At 39.6% G+C, this 26758-nt stretch overlaps 1 protein-coding gene across 1 annotated transcript in view; it reads right to left on the minus strand.

Annotated features, from left to right (window-relative positions):
- Positions 1-2581: 2581 nt before the first annotated feature.
- agmo (alkylglycerol monooxygenase) overlaps positions 2582-26758 on the minus strand; it is a 58609-nt gene continuing 34432 nt past the window's right edge. Inside the window, exons 11-13 of the mRNA XM_042490129.1 lie at positions 23051-23133; positions 22225-22330; positions 2582-4872 (exon numbers count right to left, since the gene is read on the minus strand). Coding sequence (XP_042346063.1) covers positions 4792-4872; positions 22225-22330; positions 23051-23133 — 270 coding nt within the window. The 3' untranslated portion in view covers positions 2582-4791. The remainder of the gene's footprint in view (positions 4873-22224; positions 22331-23050; positions 23134-26758) is intronic.

The following is a 26758-nucleotide window of genomic DNA, read 5'->3' on the forward strand; positions in this document are numbered from 1 at the left end:
GGTATTAATACTTCCCTTTGAATTAAGTGATGCTTCTTCCACAAACTTCCTCTAACTGTCACCAGACATACAAACGACTGAAGTTAGCCTCTCAGTCACTCAGTTTGTAATGTTAGAGCTAAATGTGTTAGCAGTGCTGCTAGCTAAACAACACTTTGTGCACACAACTGCCGTGTTTAATTAGCCATGACATATCGACAGAAAGCTAAAATTCTTGTGATGAAATTTATGCAGATTATTTAACATACAACAACCACAACAGGTGCAATCGACGCTTCTGCCAGACCACCAACAAACAAAGATGCAACTCACCTGTGCAGCCTCACTGTGATCCACCAATCATAATATCTGACAAAAACGGTCATTAACTTTATATTAGCAAAGGTCCAGGTGAACCAAAACAAACAAAATATTACGCCCAAACACATTATTACAACCATACGTGTCCACGGACTGCCCTTTAATCCTCTCAAATGTTGTAATCTCTTCATATAATCTTTGAAGTTACCTTTGTACACTGGACTGGTTGGATTTAGGTAAAGTGAGTGTGATTGGTGGCGCTGACTGTCAGCCAATTAGGGGCAGAGTATGAAGCCTTTGGAAAAATTTGTAAAATGTTTATTTTCGGTGGTATTGTTTGTTTTAAAATTAGTCTCACTAAAGTTTAATGGAATGATGTAATAGTATATTCCAGCAAATACTACTACTACTACTACTACTAATAATAATAATAATAATTGTGGAGGATTTTAAATGTTGGCCAGTGACTAGTTTGTTAAAGAAGTTGATTCCAGTTAGACAGGTGTGGATGGTGGTGGACCGGATCGTTGGGACATTATGGGCATGGGTAATAAAGAAGCAAATGGACGTGACATTCCAGAAAAAAAACGTGTCAAAATGCATCTTCTGTGACTCCCTCATGGGGTTAACCCTTTGAGCTTTGAGCATGTTGTCTGGCCACACTAATCTGTGATGTCACAGCAGGAGTTTGGTTTTTAAAGCTGCCGGAAATCATCGACAGTGACATCACCAATTTAGACATGAACAGATGAAGCCACAGCAGAACTTTTCTGATTTTAACCCCTTGAAACCTGGACAGTTCGATTTTCTTGTGCTGTTTCAGATGCCTTTCACAAGTTGTTAAACCCTTGAATCCTCAGCAAATTGCAATTTCTTTGAAAAACATGAGTGATAAGGTGACGTGCAACTTTGTAATAACTTTTAAAAATTGTAAGATTTAGAAGATTATTTTTTAAAAGCTAGAGGAAAATGTCTAGTGAAAAATAAGCTAGGGAAAACTTTTCTTTTAATTCTTTCTTTCCTTTTCATTTTCAGGTAATTTTCAGGCAAGTTTTGGGTCATTTGTTCTGTCATTGCTCATTGCCTTCTTCCAATGTTTTTAAAGGAAATCAAGGCAATTTGTTCAGGTCTCAAAGGTTTAAGTGACTGTAAATATGAGTCCTGATCTATGAGTTTTGATGTTTACAACTCACAGGATTCTTTGTTTTATGCATATGCTATTTCCTGACTTTGGAGTTATTTCAGTGTAACACATATACATGTAAATGAGCTCATTCTGCAGGCTGTTCTTCACAGATGCTAGCTGCATCTGTCGGGGAGGTGAACACATTTGATAACATGTTCTGGTATTTCAGCGCAGCCACCGTGATGAGTGTGCTGCACATATGTACAGTAGAGCGATGCCATCTGTGGACCTGTTAATGACACATCATGAATATTCACACAGTTTTCACTAAATCCAGTGATTCACATAATCTGCATACTGTGATGTTTTCATCATGATCACTACACAATTTAACAGGGATGATAATATTTTTTACATTTGCACGAGAACATTTACACATCGCTTTAAGAAGAATGTCATGTAATTCAGCAACAAATAAAAGACGTGCATAATTCATAGTTTTTCCAAAAACTCACTTGGATGTCTGTTATGTATCTAGGTAACATTTTGTAAGACAGGAGAATTTTTTAAGTCTTTGACATGTAGGTTGTGCTTAGTAAAGATCTAGTTTTTACAGGTGTTTGCTCAAAATGCCAAAATTTACACACTTGTGATGTTGCTTTGTGTTGAAACAAATTTCACAAACAATACTTCATTTTATGTTGAAAAAAAATATATATATATAAATCACATGGAATATTTCTCTTTATATATAGTACTTGTTAAATCTTGCCTTGACAAAAAAATCTTTTTTTGTATATGTTAATTTTAAACACCAAACTGTGATTTTTTTTTTTTTTTTGATGTTCTCACATTTTCTGTCGTTTTTCCACAAGCTCAGTACTTTAAAAAACGTCTTAAATATAAGAATATATGGGTTTTATTGGACACAAGGGCTGCCTGTAAATAAGATGTGCATTTCAGAGGACTTTTGGCCGTTGATAACAGCACCATCTGCTGAGGACTGTTTGTCACTCCCACACAAGATCTGGAGGTTGGAAGGAGGAATTCGTAAGAGCAATCTGCCGTTTCGATACGCACTGCACAGACCTCCAGGGTTTTCATTTTTCTGTTATTCATGTGAGCCTTTTTAGGAAAATCAAAAATAGACACATGTAGGGCAAAATTACAATTTTTTAATTGCAGTGAGGAATGAAAACAATATACTGTTTGGTGTTGTGCAAGAAAAACTAAAATTAGAAGGCATCATGATGAGCAGCATTTGTTTTGTTAGAGGCAGAAGTGAAATACATGTAAATAAGCTTTTGATTACATTTTGCAGCAGCTTGCTGGTTGATCAGCTACATTGAAATCGTGATTCAAGTATTCAAGTGGCTAAATCACTTTTTCGTCATTTTTTTCTGTAGTTACCTACTGAAACTACAAACAATTTTGGGCCATAAAAGGAAAGGAATTATTTTTTAAATTTTGTTTTACTATGACATCGCAACTGTAATTTATCTCCCTTTAAGCACAATTTGTCAGAAGTATTGATCATTGCTATTTATTTAAAAAAAAAGGCAGATTTCTGAAGAATGGACATTGTGTACAAAACCAAAGCTAAGGGGTAATTTTTGTTTGTTTGTTTTTTGTACAACTTGTGAACAAGTGGGCGCTTTTTCAAATACACCCACTTCAGTGGCCTTTTCTGTTGGCATGGGATATTTTTTGATATTTTCTTTTTTTATAATTTCACTTCACATGCACATTGACAATTTTCAACAAAGTAGTTTGAACTACTTTTTCTGAGCAGTCTCAAAACCCAGTTTTGGGCCATCAAATATTTGTTGAGAAGTATTGACAATTAATCAAAGATTGGACGAGCACTGAGAGAGATTTTTTGAAACCTCAGTTTTCGGTCATTGCATATAAAATAATGTGAAAAAAAGCTGCTTTGTTAGCATGCAGGTGCCAGTATCACTGACCATTATAGCTAGGAAAAAAAGTTTTCTTTGGCATTTTTGGCCCTCGACTTTTTAGGGGTTATCTTTGTAAATTGTGAAACTATTCCAGTTGCTTGACCTTCTTGCTTTTAAATCTGTAAGACTCAGATCAGTGTCAGGTGTGGTCAAACTGCCGGAGCACAAAACGAGGACCATCACAGTTTAAATGTCCTTGTCTCAAAATCAGTAATAGTTAATATTGATGCATGATGAATTATGTTGGATTATTAGGATTTCTGGATTGATTATAGAGAAAAAAAGAACATTTGAATACTGATTTGGACACTGATTACCATTTTTAAAGCATTGCTGTCAGCCCTATTTTTTTTCTAAGCAGCTTTAGTTAACCAAACTAGATTTCTCTCTAGCGTAGCTTTACAGTAGTTCAGCGTCTTACAGTGTGAGGTGATTAGTAGCTTGCAAAGCTTTCAAAGTAGCTTTCCCAACACTGAGAGGTATAAGTTGCATAGTAAAGGCAAAATATAATCATTCACAGTGGTTCAGGTGATATATAAAAATGTTAATTCATTAGTACTTGAATTAGCACTGCTGCAGTGTAGACCAGTGCTTCTCAAACTGTGGGACGGGCAGGGGGAGCATGGAATGAATTTTCTCTATGTGGGAGCTAATGAACAAGAGTTTTATTATGCTGAAACAGTTTGACAAGCACCGGTGTAGACTAATGCACACAAGACGTTTTTAAAGTGAGAAATTCATCATTTGGTAAACGCACCGGTTGAGCACCTTGTCTAATCTTATGGCTGATTTACATGGTTTATCTTACAGTGCATGCCCACTATATGCAATAAATTTGCATGAACTTGCATCCGCCCTGCCTTGCCAGTCGTGTGTGTGTACGATCCCCCGCTCCCTTCTCTATCAGCACCACACAGAGGTGTTTTCTTTACGAAAAAGCAACAGTGCAAGACCGTTTCCTGTCATATTTTACAAATTCAACCGGAAATGGCTGATTCACATGAATACTTTTTTTGACATTTGCTAAAAAATACATGTTATTTTTGTATGGATAGAAATCAGTTACTTTCAGTTAATATCTCACTTCAGCATTTCACTTGAGAGGCTATCTTAATGTGAGCACCGTGTATACCATTGTTTTTTTTGTGTGTGTATTGTTTCTTCCTATACACAGTGAATGGGAGTGGATTTCTGGTCGAGTGTAGTAAGCATGCACCGTTTTACAGCCATAAACAGACTTCAACCAGTTGCACATTAAAAGTGAATCGAGCAGGAGCTGAAACTGCCTCTCCACATACAGATGAGGTTGTGCACAGTGTTTAAGGCAATAAAAATGGATATTATGGAATTATGTTAAAAATGTTGATATTAAAAGATAAAATTCAGTGTGCGTCTTCTTGTGTGGACTCAGTCAGCCTTCTTCTTGATGTTGAGCAGCTGAGTGAAGCTCTGCAGAGCCCAGTACAGCAGAGAGAGGGAGACAAAGGCCTGGACAACACAGACAGAGAGGAGAGGTCAGGATCACAGGCTGCATTCACAAAGTCTCCGAAAAAATCACTCCTGGTGATGAAATATTAATAAAATTTGTGCAATTTTCTCAAAATGTTTCCTTGCAGTTTAGAATAGACCCTGCTTAAGATACAAGCTAAAATCATCAAAATGTAATTTATGTTACAATATTTATACTGCTAATTTTGCGATATTCGGCCAAAAATATTGTGATATTTGATCTTCTACATACTTCCAGTATTCATAAATTGTATTGATTTTTATTCAAAAATAATTATAAGATAAAAGGCCTGATACAAAATAGTTTTCCTTATATAAATAAGGGTCACCATGACTATAAGAGCTTCCTGAGAGTTCCTACAATTAAATGTGTTCATCATTTAAATTAGAAATTATTGAAAGATATTCATTTTAATAAGAAAACCTCTAGATATGACCTCCTTGTTTATACTGTATGACATGATGCATATTTTGGTACATCTATGAGACATGACATTGATCAGACGGATACTCATCATCCTCACTATTATCTACTTTTAATGCACTTTTTCTAAATTCTTCTAAATAACAGCGTCTGCTAAAACGTGCGCTGCATAATGTTCACTGAGTAAAACAAGCTGGATTACTACAACTCAAAAAGAAACCATAAAAAGTGTGACAGGTATCATTTACGAGCAGTGAACACAAAGGCAAACAGTGAAAGTTAATCTCTAATTGAAAGAAAACAGAAAGAGTCTCAGGATGATGTGGAAAGTGGGATCAAAAGGTTAAGGACCAGGTCTTCTCCCCTGATGCTCTCATGACGGGGTCAAAGGGGTCACTGTCAATGGGGACCGAGAGGGAGAGGAGCCCGAGGGGGGCTCAGCCAAAAACCGCCCTCGCCTCCACCCCTCGCTGCGTTCTGGCCCATAAACTGCATCCTACATCGCAGCTCAAGCCAAAACCAGACCGCTGTCCATCACAGGCAGAACAGCCTGATGGGAAAAAAAGCAACGTTTCCTTCAGGACACGGCAGCTGTTTTCCTCTGAGAGAGACTCAGAGAACGAGAAAATAACGCAGAGCTCGCTCTACTTTTCTACCTCGCACTACCTGAGAACCACCGCCACCCACTGAGAGAGAAGAAAAAGCCTCACAACGGACCCAAAGAAAGTCATCGAGGCGTTTTCGATTGACCCTGATCCTGAGAGTACCAACATTTTAATTTACTGTTACCACACAATGACTATCCAAATATCATTTATATATATGTAGCTTTAACCCTTTGACACCTGAGCAAATTTGCTTGATTTCTTCCTTAACTTCACTTAGAAGAAAATAGCACAAAAATTGGAATTAGTCTGAAAAAAACAAGGAAATGACATGAAAAAAAGAAAAAGAAAAGAAATTATTTTGAATATATAGTATAGTATATAGTACAGTATATTCTAGCAAATATAAGTTACAAATTGTAGTTTCTTTCAGGATGTTTTCCCAAAGTATTTTTCTTAGAATTTTTTTTGTCTTTCCCTTTTATTACAAAAAAAATCAAATTTTTGACTAATTTAAAAGTAATTTTCCTGTCATCTTTTTCCAATGACTTGCAATTTGTGGAGTACACCCTGTTGCTCACTGTGCGTTTCCCAAGTATTTAAAAGAATATTCAAAGTTTTAAATGCCTGTGAAAAGTGCCTGAATTTCGCACATGAAAACTACTGTCAATCCAGATTTCAAAGGGTTAAATTCCAACAATCAACCAGATATGAGACCAATCACAAGATAATATAAAACTGTATTCAGATCTGTGGTCTGAATATAGATTTCAAAATGGAAAAAAAAAGAAAAAAGTCACACCTGCTTTGGCAATGTAAACGTATTTTTCCATGGCAATAAAACCGCTTTGAATTGAACAGCATTAAACTGAGAGGAGAGAGTGAGAGGAGGTGGGGTTATAGGTGGCACTGCAGCGCTGTGTGCGCGCGTGTGCATGTGTGCATGTGTGCGTGTGCATGTGTGTGTGTGTGTGTGTGTGTGTACTCGCTGTTGGAGAGGAGAGAGAGCAGGAAATAAATGGAAATTGAGCATTGAAAAAAAATTTACTTGAAAAAAAGGATCTAAGGATCCACCACAGAAAAGATGAGTCAATGAACTACTTAAACAGTTAAAACATCTCCAACAAGTCTGGTTTTGCTACTTTTACTTGAAATTTAAGTAAAATCTGAATATATCACCACAGAAAACACACACAGATTATAGGGGCATCTTTTTTTAAATAAAACATTAGAAAAAAAACAATATTATTAAGAGCAAAATTTCCAATATTTATAATAATTAGGATTTGGGAATGTTGCAAACTCATTGTTCAAAACAACAAACAAAACAAAACAGTAAAATCTTTTCTCTCTGCGTGTTAATACTCGACCAAGTAAACTGGTAAATTGGTTTGGACCAAAACCAGCAGGATACTTTTTGTTTTATTGAGTGTTTCTACTGACTATTAACATTTCCAACGAGTTTGGGGTTGTGGTTAGTGTTGTTTCTCGCAAGGAAATTTAAAAAAAAAACAAAAACAACCCAATAAGTAAACATCACACTAATAGTTGCCTTCAATCGACCTCAGTGGATAAAACCGTTTCACAGCCTGCAGTTTCTGGTAAATCCACTCCATACAGTTTAAACCTGACGGCTAAAAGTCTAAATTCACTGAAGGAAAAACAGATGGAAGATTACAAATACGTGAAGTTGCATTGTGTCCATCTCGGAGACGGATTGGGATTGAGACGCTCGGCAGAACCTCGCAAATCACATTTCACTCAAACAGAGCGAAACATGACGGTCGTTTCTATCAAAGCCGCATGTCGAGGCAAAAAGGGCACCCATTTCTCTCCGCTCCCATCTCTCTTCATTCAGACCCACTGCGCAACATTTTAATGGACTCCGTAGAAATCCATGTGGGACAGATTACATCGCGGAAGGAAGCGAGTTTGATCGTCTACAAATAAGCACTACGGCCTGACAGCAGCGCAGATCTCAGCAAATCCACTCACACTCACTTTGTTTTGGGCAGAAGGTACTTTGTTAAGGGGAGTAATACAGAAAGCCACAGACATGTGGTTTTTGATTTTCTCTGCCTCTTTGTTGAACTTTATTTCCTCGGGGGAGACGACTCTTTCTCAGTCTTTCACTGTCCAACACTTCTTCTAACCAGCTTTAACACGTGAGAGTAATATTTAACTCAAAGTTCACCAAGGTCATCAAGACTCGTGTTAACACTAATCATCAGATAAGTGCGTCAGTATTTAATGATTCTGCAAGAGTGCGCACTTTGTGGAAAGCCAATGTTCTTCAATTCCCTCTTTGGGCATTGCTCAAAGCCCTAGAAACTCATCTCTGTTCATCAAAATCACATATTTTTACTTTTTTTTCTTGAATAAAAAAAAATCCCCTCATGCTTTAACCCGTTCAGATCTCTCAGTCCATCCCAATGGACTTTTCTAGGATGTTTTGATCTATGATTACTGTCATCTGACTAAACCGAAATGCACAGACTTATTTGTTGACGTCTTAAAGTCAATCACAGTGTTCTACATCATCTAAACTGAGCTGCAGTAGAGTCACTCCCCGTGTTTTGACAAGCATGGCCGACCGGGAGGAAAGGAGGAAGAGCAACGCATGTTTAAGTCTGTAAATACTATAATATAAATACATACATTTTATGTTAATAGCTATTAATCATCAAAATTATTCTTGGCAGTTAACCAGTTAACATGATGCTTCAATCACGTTTTCAGCTTGCTGCATAATACAGGAAAACTTGAAGTGTCTTCAAGATTGGAAAAAAACATTTTATTTTGAATTTCCAAGCTGAGAACAGCAAAGTTCTGTTCCACTTTTTGAAACTACCACATACATTAGACATTTTAAAGGCACTACAAGTCTACTATATATTCAGTTTCCTAAAATCCTAAACAATATGGTTAAATTCCTTGTGCTAAAAATAGGAGTTAGGAAAAACGCTGCATCGTCTAAAAAATGTCCTTTTTCTGTTTTAAATGCAGCATTTTAGTTTCCCAAGATGGTGTCAACACCACTTTAAATCTTCTGCAGCCTGTCAAGAGTAAAATTCTGGCAAAAAAACCCTCTGCACTTAAAATAGTCAAATATAAAAATATCAAATAATGGCCATCTGCAGCTCCAACACAAAAATATCTGTATTGACCTTCAGAACAACAGTCCACACTGAGCTGAGTCATTCTGTGTGCTGCTGATGGATATAAAGCATCATGCAGATACATTAAACACCCCACAGTGCATTGTGGTGCCCCTGGCGACTTCCATCTTCCAGCCTGCAGCGGGTTAACATGGCAGAGCCTCGCTGTTCTGAAACGCAGCTGCACTCGTGATTGAAATGAAAACAAGGCAGAATGGCTGCTGTCAGACGTGTGATATATGACCTGTAATGGGATGTTTCCAGAGCTCCCTCTCCATATGGCTGCCTACAGTCCACCAGACCTGGACTGAACTGTGTCGGAAAATAACTTTTTGTTTTAACCTGGCTGCAGAGCTGCAATGGGCCGAGTGCAATGCATCAGAGAAAATATTTGTTAATGCCGTTTGATCCAAAGCGACAGCATCAAGCAAAAGACAATGAAATTAGTACTCTGATCCTTAATACACACTCAACAATAGCACACAGCCTGCAGTTTCACTGTTTGTTTAGAGAATCTAGCTGATAAGCAGTATATGCACCAGGTTTTTTGGGTTTTTTTAAAAATGTTTTTCTTTCAACTTTCCATTTGCAGGGAGAAATTCTGAGCTTGCAACATGCTTATTCTGCACTGTAAAAGGCAAAGGACATCAACAAAGATGTTTGATGGATGGATGGATTACAGAGAGGCCCTTTAGTGGACAGGCCAAAAGTGCAGCAACACTTGACTCAAACTAAGGTGCAGCAACCAGAAGGAGATTCAAAACGACCAAACACAAACAGACCACAAAGAGATGCAAAGCAACAGCAAAGAACCACAAAAGTACTGCAATAAAGGGCTAAACAACCGCAAAGAGAAACTTAATTACTACAAACACTGAAAACAACCACAAAGTGACACAAAACAACAAAAAAGCCAGTAAATTATCTTAAAGAGACACAAAACTACCTCAAAAAGACTCAAACTACAACAAATTGGCACAAAATAACCACAAAGAGACACAAAATTATCTCAACAAAACCACCAAGAAACGCACAGAATTACCTTAATTTACTGACCATGAATAGACTGAAAATGACCTCAAAGAGATGCAAAGTAACAGCAAATAACCATGAAAAAACTACAAAATGGGCAAAACAACCACAAAGACACACTTAATTAATACAAAAGACAGAATCCCCTACAAAGAGACCCAAACAACAGCAAACTGACACGAAACAACCACAAGGAGATACAAAATGACTACAAGGGACACGAAACCACCAAAAAAAGACCTATAACCTAAAATAGACACAAAATTACCTCGAAAACATCTTAATGATGAAAAATGTACAACCTCAAGGAGACACAAAACAACTATAAAAAGACAAAAAACACTAAAAAGAGACATAAAATTACCTTAATTTACTGACCATGAAAAGACTCAAAATGGCCTTGAAAAGATGCAAAGATAGACAGAAACAAAAAATAACTACAAAACCAGGCAAAACAACCACAAAATGACTACAAAGAGACACAAAACAACAACCAAAAAATAGGAAAAACCATCACAAACACTGTGTGTCTTACTCATATGAAAGGTGGTAATGTTTCGGAACAATCCGTTTTACTTATACCCTCCTTTTAAAACAAATATGAGTATTTTCAGTTTTAAGTATAGAAACCAATAAGCATGAGCCTAATCCATGTACACCCACATACATATACTTTATGTATAGTCCATCCAGCTACAGAAAGCACACAGATAGTACACACTGCAAATTCACTTTAAAGGGGACCTATTATGCTTTTCATTATTTTCTGTAACATATATAATATTACAATGATGGATGTTCATCTTAAAGTGGCCAAAGTTTCCAATAATGAGGTATACATATGTAGAAGTAATCCCTGTGAGCAAATATCTCAGGATTCAGACCGTTCTGAATACTCTGTTTCCAGTAGTTTTTTCTACTTTGAAGACTGCTGCCAGTTCTTGACAGATTTCCTTTTATGGTCATCTGCTCCAGGCACACTACTGCAAGCGTTTACATCACATACACTGCTACATGTAGCCACAGGCTATCATTAGGGAAACACACAATTTTGGTTGCAAATGCTTTCAATTTCTCTCTAATTTCAGACCATATTCCTGGTAGAACAAGATTTTGTTGTTTTTTAACGTGAGAAAGTGCCACTATACAGTCAAACCCCCAGCCAGGGCACTGCTGCCTGTAGCTATGTACTATCATCGGGGGAAAATGTATTTTTGGTTGCAGATGTTGTAAATTTATTTTACAGTAATGCACCACAATTTGTAAATAACTATAATAAGAAATTATGTGCTGACAGATGTAAAGAAAGAAACTCCACATAAGCAGGCAGGTTGGATGGGGGTGTGGATTTGGTCAAACAAACACAGGACTTTGTCCCAGGAAACCCTTGTCATTGAAAACACACGATTATTTGGTCTTTGAATATCATTATGTAAGTACTGAGATCAGGATATTGGCTTTAAAAAATTTTGCCCCACAAAAGTAGAACACCTTGCAGAAGCTGTTAAAATCAGACGCACTTTGAGCTCAGTGTAAGCATGTGTTTTCTTTGAGTGATGTTGTCCCATGTGTTGATGTTTTGGAGTATTTGTTGATATTTACAGTGGCTATTGTTTGTTTTTGCCTTTAATATGCACTTCAGTATCTCTACATTTCTTATGTATGTCGATGTATACTAGTGTGCTTCTGTTGTTTTTATATTTTTATATGTAATATAATCAGGGCAACCTTGTAAAAGAGAGCTTGCTCTTAATGGCCTTTCCCCATTTAAATAAAAGAAATGAAACCTGTCTCATGTGAAACAATCAGAACTTAAAATCATTCTAGGATATGTTGTTACCGTACCCACATAATTTTATTACAGTGTGTAACATGACAACACCATTCAGGGTGCTAATTCTTAAGATTTGGTTCAAACCGTTTTATGCGGATAATTGGTCCTTTTTAAATTCTCTCACATATGCACCAGCGTGCACATGATGTACAAACACGGACACTATTGGACATATACAGTCCCACACAAGTATACCTGCAAAGGATTATGCATACCTTAACACACACACACACACACACACTCACACACAAAGAGAACTTCCTGTCTGTTCATTATAAGCAGATATTCAGTCTCTGCACTCGGGCTGTTTGAGCAGACTCAGGAAGGATACGCTGAGCAGGTTAATGTCCCACCAGAGAGTCCGTGTAGTGCCTGGGCCATGAGAAATATTGCCATCACACTCCCACGCATACACACACATACACACTCACACACATACACACACACATACACACACACACACACACAGATCGCAGCCAGACAAAACACATGTGAAAAGGCAGTTGCTGCACGGTGAAAGTGTAGCAAAACACAACGCGGTCTGATGATACGCCAGTTTAGAATGATACAGTTGTTTAGAGGTTTTCCTTTTTCACATCTGGTGTTTGTTCTCTTTTACCACATGTCTGCTGGAGGGTCACATGTAAGGGCAGCAACGACTCATCCAGACCATTATGCCTCATTGAAAACACAAGACAAATCCCCGAGAGGAACCCGTTTCATATCTGTTCGGTTCACTTCAGACCCCAGCAGCTTGGCACCACTTCAGCCTCAGTAAGAGAAGTCTTCATCTCATCAGCAACCACAGTTTCCTGGGTGGCCACTCTGGTGGACCTAATGGTAAAGAGCTGACTAGTTGCCAGACACTTGTAGCAGTAGGCACAAATCCAGGAGGGGGGGTGAAAGATGAACAGTAAATAGGAGTCAAGATGATGCATTTGCGTTTGGGAAATGAATTTACATGGAGCAAAGTGAAGATGGATGCGTGAATAAGTTCAATGGGACTTCAACTCCTTCCATCCACCCACTCATATTCACAAAAAATGATAACGGCCTCTGTTTTGCATACCTACTGTTGAGTTCGGAGCCAGCTGTTCTGAGTAGGCAAGTCCAAAGAAACAGTAATCAGTGAGTAATGTAACACAGGTGGTACAGCTGTACTAAGCTCAACAATGAGAAAAAATGTGCCATCTTTGCCAGTTTGTTCAGAGGTGTTAGAACAGCAACAAACATGAGAGATGAGGATCTACCGCCCACTTTATGTTTATTTGACTAAAACAATGAAATGCACAATCTGGAAAAGGAGCAGATGAATTCATAAAAGAACAAAAAATTGTTGAAAAACAATGTTAAGGCCTCAGCAGTATCACTGTATTATAGTATACCAGAGTATTTAGAAATCCCAAAGGTATGTTTTTTCAATACCTTCATTAATACAGGCATTCCTCTTGCTATTAAACTCATCATATGTAGTGCAAAGCACGCACCACCAGAGCTCAGTCTCTACTGGTGGAACTGGCAGCTGAGCTGAAAGACACATTGATAAGTGTGAAGTTGAGAAGGCAGCAAAAAGAAGGATGATTTTGCAGAAATTGAGCTGCTTCTACTCCAAAACGAAAAGGATGTCTGTTCTGAGAGGGTCAGAACCTCTGAGAGGACGGCTCTGAGAGGACGGCTCTGAGAGGACGGCTCAGAGATGGACGATAAGGTCTCGAGCAGTCAGGTAGAATTAAAGTTTCAGAGGGAATGACCAACGAGCAAAGTAGAGAGGGCATGAGGCAGTATGAGGACGTGACCTCAGGAGCCTGCACTATTACCTCACAAACAAAATGATTTCTGTGCCCTGAAGCAGCTCAAGGCGTTTAAGAAGGAGAAGAAAAGGTTCATACACCTGATCACTGATCCTTCAGATGTCTGTGCACCTGAACTCAAAGACTCAAAGTGCCTTAAGGGCTCAGCATGGTCACGGTGCTCACCCACACACCGTCTCCTCTGCGGCTGCGTTCTCCTGTCTGCAACAGTTAATCCGTACAGTCTTGTCTGTGCAGGAGTTGCCATTTCTCTCCCACACTGTAGTGGGAGCTGTGGACTAATGAACAAGAAGAAATATTTAGGATAAAAGCAAGAACAGCTGCCCAGATTCCTTTTAACTTTTGCAGGGGCTGCATTTCGCTGTTGTTCAGCATGTGTGTAACTTTCTACTTGACTTGATCTTCTCTTCACAAATATGCTTGCCATCTGATTGCAGAAGAGGAAGTGATTGGATCAGGGGCACCATGGACCAGCAAGGGTAGCATGGCTGTAGACCATGAGGTTTCACATTTTGAGCCAGCCAAAATTACCACACTGCAGAGTTTTGCAGGTGCTCATAAGTTTGCTGTGGAGTGGGCCTTCAAATGTGGTTTCAAGAAATGTTTTAAAAGGCAGAGAAGGCCAAACAAAGGCTGAGGGAGCTCAACATCAAGCTAAGAAAAGAAAACTACAATTATCGCCTCGCGGTTGCATGCCTTACATTAACAGTGAGTACATATATATGCACACAATGGTCTGTTTTTTACCCTCATTCCAAAACAAATAAGACTGAGCTGTTACAGGTCTAATAAAGATGAATATTCCTATAACACTCATGTACACATGCAGCCGAGCACATTCTGACTAACAAGCCGTAATATGCTGCTTATCACATTAAAATATGGAAAAGCAGAAACAGCTGCAGCTGCTTGTCATTTTGCTTCTTGAATCAACATAGAATTTTTCTTTACGGTTTCCTAACAGTGGCAGATTTCTCCTTCCGATCTGAAATAAAGGATTGCATGCATCTCTACCTCACAGCTTTGCAAACTGGTGAGTTTGTGTACAGCATATCCATGACAACACACAGTGCTGACAGTAAACAGATGAAAGGCCGTGTGTCGCAAACACCGGGCTGACACTCATATTCCAAACTGGCTGTATAAATGCCAAAATAATGCTCCTAAAACCTTAATAATACCGGCATGTCCCAGGTGTCTTAAACAGAAATGCGACATTTAGAAAACAGCCTGATTCTAGATATATAAACCGCTGTTTTCTATGATCATGTCAATTTCAGAATATTGTCATATTTGGAATAAGAGGAGAAAATTGGTGTGCATATAACTAGCATGTGAGTAATGGCCAAAAAAAAATTGTGCAGAATATTAAGATGCATACGATGTGAGGTGTAAATCTGTAATAATTATCATACTAATTCTTCACTTCATTAAGGGTTGGGTGACGAGACTGATCCAGTTTTAACTGTTACTGGGCCTAACCCTTTGGAGCAACTAGAGTTCCCTGTCTTGCTCAAGGACACTGCGGCATGTGGAGAGGAGGTGGATGATCACCAGGCTTAGGACTCAGACCGCAATACTTTTTATGAGTGCTGAGATCATGTGTTTATCAGAAGAAAGATATAGGATGTTAGCTGGGACCTCTTTTTAAACTTTTTTTTTCTTTATCATTCATCTTTTCATTGTAATTTTCTGTATTTTTAAAATTATTATTATTTTTATTTTTTGAATTTTTATCTTTACTTGTTTTGCTTTTTTAATAAAATAGTTAATTTTTTCATTCTAAGTCTGAATGGGGAGGGCAAACTCAGACATATGGGCAAATATGGATGAGATGCGGCTATGTATTTATGATTTACTATTATACTCTGCACAAAATTAAATAAAAATTGGATCACAAAAAAAACTTATTATTCAATTCTTTGTCAGTGTAGACAATATTTATTGGTGGAGGCCTGTGTGTCATGGTAGAAATTCCCAATTTTGCAACCTTAGATCTGAAGTCAGTCCAAACCCCCCACTGCTCACAGTTTCTGGCAGCTGGAGACATTTTCCAGCTCACTTCAGGCAAGATACTGCAGCTCAAACTATTGTGAAAAAGGACCATGAGGAATTTCATTTACTACGATATCAGACGTGTGATTGTTAGCCAGTAAGCCAATGAGCGTGGCGGAGAGAGAGATTCATAAACTGAGCAGAGAGTGATGAAAGCTCGCACTGCAATAAAGATTGCTAAATTAATACCTCATTCAGAACCACTCTGATAGATTCTGCAGTAAAAGTCTTTGACTTGTTTATATTTGAACTTTATGAAAGTCTTTTATCATTTGTTATGTTTTGGATTTTGTAAATTGGGGTTTTAGCTCTGTGAAATCAGCTTTATGTGCATTAAAGAGGAGGGAGGGAAATAATCCTATAAGTAAAAGCAGCTATCGTCAGGTTCAATCAGGTTCACGTGTTGGCTCCAAGGCTGCATCATAAACTGGATGACTGTTGTGTTTCACCCATGAATTAAAGCACAAATAGGAAGACAAATTCAAAAGAAAGTCAGCGTTGGCCACAGAGAGTCAGCTCACAAAAGCCAAACTAAATACTGCTGGAGAACCCCCTGAGGGCCAATTGCTGTTAGATTTCCATAGCTTTACCTGGCAAGTGGTTTGACAACATAAACCAAGCGGTTACTCTTTGACGGGCACGATCCCCTGCACATTGAGTGATAATATTTCACACTGTGTACGGTCGACCACCCCGCTGTTTACTCCATCGGAACAGTCCTACCCAGCGTTTCTCTTTCAAATCCCTCCATTTTCTCCCTGGGAGGAGATTTCCTTTCCTTTCCACTCCTGCGAGCTCTCAAATGATGTCATGCTCACAGAGTTTCCATTGCTCCAAACAATCCTGTTAACCTCAGCGCTGCTTCTTGCTACCACACATTCCCGCTTCAAAAGAAAAAAAAAAAAAAAAAAAAGGCAGCTGACCTCTCGCACCTGAGATTCGGCGGGTGGAAACGACGCTCTCAGATAACGGCGACCTCTCACCTTTTGGCGTCTTATCTGCCCACTCACGGCTGGGACAGCGGGAAAGAGGGGGAGGGAGTTGCAATTTTTGCCGACAAGTCAGGTGTTGTGTTGAAGATAAAGCCACTTTGCGCCTTTGTGTTTGACATGAACTTCATAATATTGTTCTGACCTCCTCTTTTGGCCGTGGAGAATTTATCTTTCCCTTCAAAGTCTGACAGAAAAGGGCTCTTTTCAGACTGGAAAACACTATCAGCACAGATGAAATGATGGAAAAATCTAATGAGGTGTGAAAACAATATAGATGTTTTTTTTAATATTTTGGATTGGGCTGGATTACGCAGATTTAGATTTGCTTCTCAAGTGTCAAACTTGCATGAGCCAATGCATCACTTCTTGAACTCATTTATTACAAGGACACATCCCAGTCATATTGTAGAATAGAAGCTTTTTATTGTTTTGTGTGGGTGGTTTTTGCCTTTTTTCTTGACTTCAAAAAAATGGAAACTGACAGAAAGAATTGGAAACTAGAATTACTGCCTCACGGCTGTATGTCTCCACGAACTAGTCAAGTTTCACTAATAGCTTACATCCCCACGGCAGCAAAAAGACCTAAACAATCAGCACAATTTCAAGATTAGTGTCACCAGTTCAGCCTCTGACCAAATATCTCCCCTTCTGTTCCTATTAATGTATGCTGTTACACATTTGTGTGAAATTTTGTCAAAGTTGAGTATGAATTCCTGAGTTATGGCCAAAAATATGTTTTGTAAGGTCACGGTTACCTTGACATTTGACCTGTGACCACCAAATTCTTGTCATCGATGAGTCCAAGTGGACATTTGTGCCAAATTTAAGAAAACTCCCTCAAGGCCTTGTTGAGAAATCATGTTCACGAGAATGTGATGGAGAGTGTCCCAGCGACCTTTGACCAACATATTCTAATCAGTTCATTCTTGAGTCTCAGTGAACGTTTGTGCCAAATTTGTAAAAATTACCTCCAGGCCTTCCTGAGATATTACATTCACGAGAATGAGACTGACACAAGGTCACAGTAACCTTTGACCATCATATTAGAATCATTTAATTGCTGAGACCAAGTGGATGTTTGTGCCAAATTTTAAAAAAAACCCTCGAGGTGTTCTTGAGATATCACGTTCATGAGAATATAACAGACAAGTTTGCATTAATCTTGACTTTTGACAAATGCATATCAGTTCATTCTTGAGACCAAGTGGACATTTGTGCCAAATTTGAGAACAACTCCCTCCCATCGCATTCAAAAGAGTGACTCAGATGAGGTCACATTAACTTTGACCCTTGACCACGAAAATCTAGTCAGATCCTGTCCGAGTCTATGTGCACATTTGGACCAAATTTTTTTAAAAATTCCTCAAGACGTTCTTGAAGTTTTAAAAAAGGTGGCAAAAAACCAAAAGAGATTTCTTACAAAAAAAAAGAACAAACATTTTTGGTCTGTTGGATCCAGAAAGTAAAAAATCTAAAACTGGTCTCTACTGCTGCCAACAGGAAGGCCTGAGACTCTGTCTCTCTCTCTCTCTCTTTCTCTGCGGACCAAAGACAGGTGTATTTTTATGAGCTCTCCTTAAATTACTGTGACTTCACCAGCAGTTTGTGGCTGTTTTGAGAGAAGAGCTGCTTAATTACTCCAGGATCTACAGCATCTAAGTTCTGCTCCGCAGCATGTTGCCCTGTGCCTTCAGGCGAACCAGAGGCCCACACAGTAATACAACCACGTGTTACATCATTACAAACTGCACCAGCGCCCTCCCTGATACTCAACACACTCAAGTACATGATGATGTGGACACACACATCAACGGCGGGTAGACAGCATGATTTAATCAGGTCCAACCGCCCTGCAATAGAAACAGTTTCTGAAGTGACACTGTTGTTGACACGTTGTCAGAAAGGTGCTGATTTTCAGTAAATGCTGAGGCTGTAGCTCCTGTTATTTTTGCAATCGCCACATACACAGAGGTTAAAATCCAGTTGGCATATAGTAATTCATCGTCTGTCAGCTGTGCTGCAGATCCTCATACGATGGCATCTTGTCTCAAGCTGCAATAATGAATGATTAAGCACTGATTTTTGTCGGAAAAAAGTGCACAGAAACTAGTAATGACTGTTTTTGTGGGACGAATATTCTTGTGGGACAAAAAATATTTTTGGACAGATCTTGATTTTTAAATTATGCTGTCCACGTCATAGTTAGCTTGCTGCCAAAATGAGGGAACTTCTTATCAATTCGGTTTCTATTTATCCCAAACTGTCTGGGAACAACAAATAACTAAATAAAACACAAAATATGGCTTGAGATCACCCAGCAGCTGGATACAATGAAAACAAACATGGTAACACAGCTGATATGCACTATTTAAAGTTGTATTTTGGTCACAAGACAGGACTAGTCTATCTAACACTAGATCTAATTTGTAAAATTTGGGGTCCAATCAGTTTAAATTAATCCAAATATTTTCAGGATTTTTAAAAATTTGCATGCAGTTTGTTCATATTCCTGCACTGCATTTTCACGTTGCACTGATGAGAAAAGGCTTTTAATCTGCAGCTATATATAACGATTAACTGTGGAGATGCCAAGCGTTTGCAGATATTAGCTTCATAAATGTGAATATTCACCACTTTTCTCTGTTTTATATAATTGTTACCTGGATATCTTTGGATTTTGGACTGTTAGTCAGACAAAAACAAGACATTTTAGGATTTTTATGAAAATGAAATGGGCATTTCTTTTTTTATTTTATGACATTTAACAGAATTGGCGATTGCTGGAATAATTGGCAATAAAAATAAGGATTAGTAGCAGCCCAAATCATGTCTGCTGAGTAGCATCTCATAAAAAAGCTTATTATGGGTAATAGGAGCATATTAACATTGTCTGCAGGCTACAAGGCTAAAGAAATCAAAGACAAAACAAGGTTCTGGTTGAATGAGCCGACAAGACTGAAGCTAAAACTGCAATCTGGGTACAAAATTAAATTATGACTTGTCAAATGCAGAACATTTCGTGGCTGTTGGCTTCACAAAGACGCCAATAACATTAGAGACTGCCAAACAATGTCATGTTGATTAGCATATTTGCTACAGTCTCTGGTCTCAGCAGACAGAGCAGCTGCACTGTATGTGAAATGTGTAGGATTTAGGAGGATATATTGGCAGAAATGAAATTGAGCATAAGTATTGTTTATTGTATAATCACCTAAAAATAAGAACTTTTGTATTTTCATTGCTTGAAAATGAGCTGTTTATGTCTACATGGGGAGCGGGTCCTCATTTATGGAGATCATTATGTTGCACTGTCATGTTTCTACAGTTGACCAAAATTGACAAACTAAACACTGGCTCCTTTCACATTTTCACGCTGGCCTCCGTCAGCCCCTTTTTCTAAGAGCGGTGAAGAGGGGCTGATGGTGGAGTGAAGGATTTCTAACCAGGAGAAGTTGCAATGTGTAGTCCTCACCACTACATGCCACTAAATCTCCCTAAATCGTACACACTGGACCTTTAAACTGTAAACCAACTTTAAATGATCCTTATACAAAAATGTTTATCTAATGTGTAAAAACTGATGCGTATCTCAAATATTGACCCAGTATCAGTTGTATCCGTGTGAATGACACAAGCAAAGGTTGGGGGTAGGGTTACACACACACACACACACACACACACACACACACACAAATGTTTAAATAGGGTGACAGCACACACACTCACAGACAGCTATCTCCTCACAAAACCCGCCCCCTGCTCATTCACACACACGCTCACCGGCCTCGTCCTCTCTGAACCGGCGAGCTCTTCATGTGTGCGGCGCAGACGGGGGTTTGGGGCGGGCGAGTGGGCGGCTGGGAGCGAGAGGCAGCCCTGGTTTACAGGTCAAGCCTGCAGCTTTACAAGGGAAATCTCCAGAGCCACTATAAATACCACTGTGAGCTTTAAGGGTGCAGTATATCACACCACTGGGTTTGAAGGACCACAAACCGACCTAGTTTTTGTAGTTTTTTTTTGTAGTCCCCCTTTTTTCCCCAACTGTACAGTCGCATGAGCCTGAATACAATTAAATGTGAATTTATCCCTCCTCCGTTTCGAGTGACTGTTAATTGATTGGCCCGACTTCAAAACACGCCCCCCCGCTGCAACAAAGAGCTGCCCGTTCACCTCAAGCGTCAGGCACATATATCATTAAAGTACCTTTAAAGTTTGGATGTGGTTTTTTTTCCCCCTTTGCTGTAGTTCTGAGCAAATATGTCGGGAACCAATTCAAGTAAATTGTGAGGATTTTCAATGAGCCCCACCTGCAAGTTAAGACATTTATTCAGCTCAAACTGATGTATTGCGACTTGAAATGAGGCCTAATGATTCGCTTAAGGAAACGGCTGCATAAAACTTACAGCGCTGTCAAAGTGACACAGCCGTGCAGCATGTGCGGCATAAATCAACATGTTTTTTTTTTTTTTGGATGTGCACGGCTTTAAAAAATCATAATTCATTCAGTTTTCATTCCACTTTACGGTGAGAAAAAAAAGAGAAAATGTGGGAAGTTGTCTTTTGAACACCTGAGCAGCACAGATGTGGAGTCGGAGGACAATAAAAGCAGCGACTCAGCGCTCACGTGCAAATCTCATCAGCCAGCTCTAGTTAGCGGCAGACGGCACTAATTGGTTCCAGAAGTGTTGCTCTCTCGTATGCACTGGCTAAGATGGCGAGCGGCAAGGGCGGGCAGAAAGAGGGAGAAATGAAAAAAAAATAAAAGGGGAGGGAGGGCAAGTAATGAGAGGTCAGCCGCCATCTACAGTCAGGCTGCCAGAGCCAGAAAGGCACGCCAATTTTATGGTCAATTGGGCGACGCATCTGGACTCATAGATCACAGGGCTGCGGGCCTGGACTTAGCACCCAGCTCACACACATTTCACACACAAAACAGACCACACAACACACACATTCACAAGCAACACACACCAGGGAAATCATACTGTCATACGAAGATGAAGAGCTATCTCATTATCACCATATACGTTCATTATTCCTCATATTTCCTTGTTTCCACCACTTATCTCGTCAACTTTTCATAGTTACTGAGATGTAGGACTTTTTTTTCAATGTGTCCACATGTATTCTGAGCTACTGGCAGGCTAATGAGGTCTTGTCGTGTGTTGACTTTGTGTCTCTTGTGTTTAAACGGTTATAAAATGAGAAGTCGATGTTGTACACACTGTATTTTGGACACAAATTGCTTCTCTGGTTTACGCTCAACAATGTTTTAATGGAGGGTGGCAGGGTGGAGGCCAAACTAATGTAATATGTAACTTCTAAATGTGAGCTGCACTGGTTGTCAATGTTTGAAGCTCACCACCATCATCATCACTGTCACTTTAAACTACACTGTAACACACTACAGGTGGTCTTACCTCTGTGGGGACGGCCAACGCAGGCAGCAGGGGCTTCATGTAGCCGTACCTCTGCACTGTCACCATGACGACGCAGCGTAGCATCTCCAAGACTGCCGCTGTTGGCCTGCACACAAGGACACATCAACCAACAACAAAATAACGAGGCTTGATAACGTTTCAGCTGGATACCTTCACCTTTGCTGACCTCCTGGACACATTTTGCTGTTATGATGTTACAGGAATAATTGAGTGTCTAATGGGAGAAATTTTAATTTACTCAGCTGATTGAGTTCAAATTGTTATGACCCTATGATGTCACTTTCTCTCTGTCATGTTCAGATTCGTTTCCTGAAGTTTTGAGGGATGCTCCCTGTACTTTATCAGTTTTGGCCTGGAGCTCACACAAGTTTCTTTCTTTCTTTTCTTCTCTGCAATTGTTCGGCTGTGTTCTTGGCACAAAGGCGATATTTATACTTTGCCACATAGATGAATGCAATCAGACACAAAAAAATTCAAACTGCACACAGCTGCAAAACTAAAAAACTTCTAGGTGAGTTTATGCTGTAATATCATTATCAGGCATTTGCAGTATAAGTCGACTAGTTGATAAAACATTGCTGCCCTTGGTGATCAGCACTGGAAATACTAGTGGGTTAAACTTTTCATTAAAATTGTTCTTTTCTATGTTGTTATGACAGTTTTTATATATATTGCGACTCCTTAGAGACTTGTGTCCCCAGCCTGGGGACCACTGACATAAATAACCACAGCCTTTTTTTCTTGCTTCTTAGTCTGTCAGATTAAATAATAAAAAATATAAAGAATGAAGCCATGAACACTGTACCTCTGATCCATGATGTAGCCCAGGGAGGTGAGGGTGAGTAGAACGTAGCCGGTCATCCCCAGGATGGTGAACTGGGACAGCGTCTAGGAATGAAGGTACATTTGCACAGCATGAGAAATGCGGTTGGGGAAAAAATACATTAGCATCTAAACCTTAAATTAATATCATGGCTGGTTGAGTTACGATCACAGGAGACCGTTCTGGGGGAGCAGTCATAAACCGCATGGCTGCTCTGCTGTTTACTTGGCAATGCCAACCAAAACATGTCTGACCTTCGGAATAAGTGCACTGGCACATACAATATCCGTAATCTGCCTCTTACTTTACACTGACATGCCTGGTTTGCACAGACGCTCTAATCACCACAGATGGATCCGGACGGGGGGACTTGACCACAGTGGAAGAGACTGCAGTTTGAATCCCGATAGCCCCCAAATGGAGCCAAAACAATCAACAACGGAGCAGAAATCCCATGCAGATTCTCACTGACCTTTTAAGAGCTATTTGGGACGCACAGAACAGACTCGTACAGAACGTGATGTACGGTCTAATTCGTGTTCTCTAACCTACGGCCTTGGCTGAGGGCAGCAGCTGGAGGCCCGGTGTCTCCTGAGGATGCCGTGGGCTGTCAGCTTCGGTTTATATTTCTCCGACACTCAATCCGGAGCCTAACGGCCAAATCTCACCGACTGCTCCCATACTGTACCGACCCAGAAGGCCATATATAGCAAACATAAAATCAACCCATCAACAGGATGCAATAAAATCATACGTCTTTGTGTTTATCCAAGAGTCGTAATCCATAAACCCCATAAGAACTATATTATCTGAGCCGTCACATGGGAGCAAGGAGAGATGATATGATTATGTTTTCAGTGAATCAAATGAGGAATCTGGCCTCAATCCATCTATCAGAGTAACGGAATAAGACTGTCAAAGTGAATTAAAGCTGAATGATTATTGCATTAGAGTAAAGAGGCTACAGATACAGTTATTTTCAGTAAGAGGTGTCATGAGCAGAGAATTATTTTGGTATCAAAGGTTATGTGAACTTATCTGTGTTCAATAACCCTCGGGGACTCAGCAGGCCAGAGTCATCGGTCACATGATCTTTAATTTGTCTGTTTTGACTATCAAGATATGCCACGCTTGAGAGATAATCCTCCACAAATCCCTCCGACTCGTCAGGTGGAGTCATATTTACACATTTTTAATAAAAGGGGAAATGTTCTGTGCTTCTTTCGTTGAGCTAATTTTGAACGTGATCAAGTGTCAAACTGCAGCAATAACAACGAGGACAGAAATGAAAGTTAACATCTGGTGGCAGCGCACTGATTGTGTTATTCTGTCGTCCCCCGAGACGGAGCAGATTAACTCATTATTCAGGACGTTATTATGATGAAGCTCACGAGGGCTTGTTGGACAGAGTTTCCACTGAGGAAACACACCGGTAGAGAAATATTACTACAATAAGTTACAAAGATAACACACATCCTTAACTACTCAAAATATTACAAAAATTTAAATGCATACCTATAAACTCTTTAAACACATGGGGAATCACTTGCAGAGAAAAAAAATCAGGCATTATTTCAGATTATTCCATGATCCAATCATATATCTGATATTTTTTGCTGCTTACGGTGCCCTCAGGGATATAAATACTCAGAAGTGGTGCAGGAAGTATTTAGATCTTTTACTTGAGTAAAAGTCGTATTACCACAATGCGCAATATACTGCCTTTACGTAATGCAATATATAATGTATACTATCCCTTTAATGCATCAATATATAATTATCAATGTATCAAAGGCCTAATTTGGATATTTTGAAGAGAGGCTGGAAAAGGTTCCTTTTCATTGTGGGTATATTACGTATACCCCTTTTCCACCAAAATTTGCAGGTGCACAGGGGTTTTTCAATCTCAGGTATGAGCGCTAATAATAGGCGATAGACCACATTCCCACCTCTAGTGAACACACTGCTGCAGCATATGAGTCTGCCTTGCGTGTGTGTGTGTGTGTGTGTGTGTGTGTGTGTGTGTGTGTGTTAAGTTTATCTGTGTGGCTTCACAGACAAGCTGGAGAACAGGCAAACAGTAGACAGCTGCAGGAACAGAGGTCTTTGAAAACTTTTCAGTGGTTTCTTTGCTTTATATCTCTTACTAATTCAGTCTCTCCTTTAAACTCGGTGCAGAGTAACTTGGAAGAGATAGACGGTGATTAGTGATGGCGCATCATTTTTCTCGCCAGTTAAGGAACTGAAATTACTGCATTTACCCAGGTGTCGTGTTCTCATCAATGCCGATTGGGGCTGGAAGCTATAAAAACCTGTGTCTACTGTAGAGTCGTTTGAGCAGGGTGTGAATGTCGATCATACGCATTCTCATTGCATTAAAAAGCTAAATGTAAGTGGGTGTTAACGGGTAAATGTACTTAGTTACTTCTACCACTTAATGCTGACACACTAAACGTATAAACGCAAAAATGATCATTTTGTGCAATTAGGGCAATAAAAATTGCTCTCATTACACCATGATTGCACACAATTTAACAATCTAAGTTGCTGTACTATGTCAAATATTTGGTCTTTTGTTGCTCTGTACTGAAGTCCAACTGTTGCATCATAAACACACTAATGCAGAGTTTCTCTGAGATAAGACTTGACCACTTGGTCACTTCCCCTCTCTGCCTCTAATAGTTACTGTTGTAACCAACCTATAATCAAACTTGCACGCCGGCCTGCTGATGATGTAATTGAAGAGTATTTTCACTTTATGTTTTCATGGCTTCGAATTAACGCAAAGCCCATAAATTGTCCCGCAGTGTATCATCAATTGTCAAGCCAAATAAGCGCCTAGCGAACATGTGGGTATAAATACATAACAGTGACATGATTTATCGTCGGGCCAGAGCGCTCACTTTGTTATTTTCCCCTCCAAGTCCTGATTGCTGCATCCTGAAGGCTATTTGGGTTGGGAAATGGTTGACTCGACAATTAAGGCGTTTGTGTTCACTGCTGGACCACCAGCTGGTGTTTCATTCGCCGAGAGGGAGGGGAGCCCTTGACCCAGGAGGGGAGGTGTGTGTGTGTGTGTGTGTGTGTGTGGGAGGGGGAGGAGGGGGGAGGGGGGGACCACAACTGAAGGAGCACCACAGAGGTAGCGATCAGAAAAAGACAGACCATTTTATTTGGGAGTTTGAAGGGGATGGGCGTGACAGCACTTTTTGGCTAACCAAAACTATGCCTGGGGAAAAAAGGCTTCCAAAGATAACTGCTGAGGAGACCTGCTTCTCTTTTTTTCTGACGGAGGAGGAAGGGGGTCTTTTGGCTCGTCGAGTGGAAAATAATAGACAAAGGTTGTTCTAAAGGGGAATGCCGATCAGTCATTCTGTCATGATGTTAGACAGAGCTAGTCTTTTCCTGCTGGCTAAGTAGAGGACTGCGCTCCACCGTGCAGCAGCCACAACAAACTGCATAATTGGGTGAAATAATGTTGGCAAACAAACACGCTGTGCTCAGCCTTAAATTAAGAGCCCTGGACCACCTTGTCATACTTTATATGAGGGATTACAGTAGCCTAAACATAACAGCAGCCAGCGTGTGACCAGAAAGTCAACAGCTTCTGCCATACAGGAATGTAAAATGCTCTCCCCTCTTTCAGAGGGACTGTCAGTGTGCTTCTGAGTACAGCTGTAAATCTTCAAA

This window comes from Plectropomus leopardus, chromosome 7, assembly GCF_008729295.1.
Source record: "Plectropomus leopardus isolate mb chromosome 7, YSFRI_Pleo_2.0, whole genome shotgun sequence".
In the NCBI taxonomy this organism is placed as follows: domain Eukaryota; kingdom Metazoa; phylum Chordata; class Actinopteri; order Perciformes; family Serranidae; genus Plectropomus; species Plectropomus leopardus.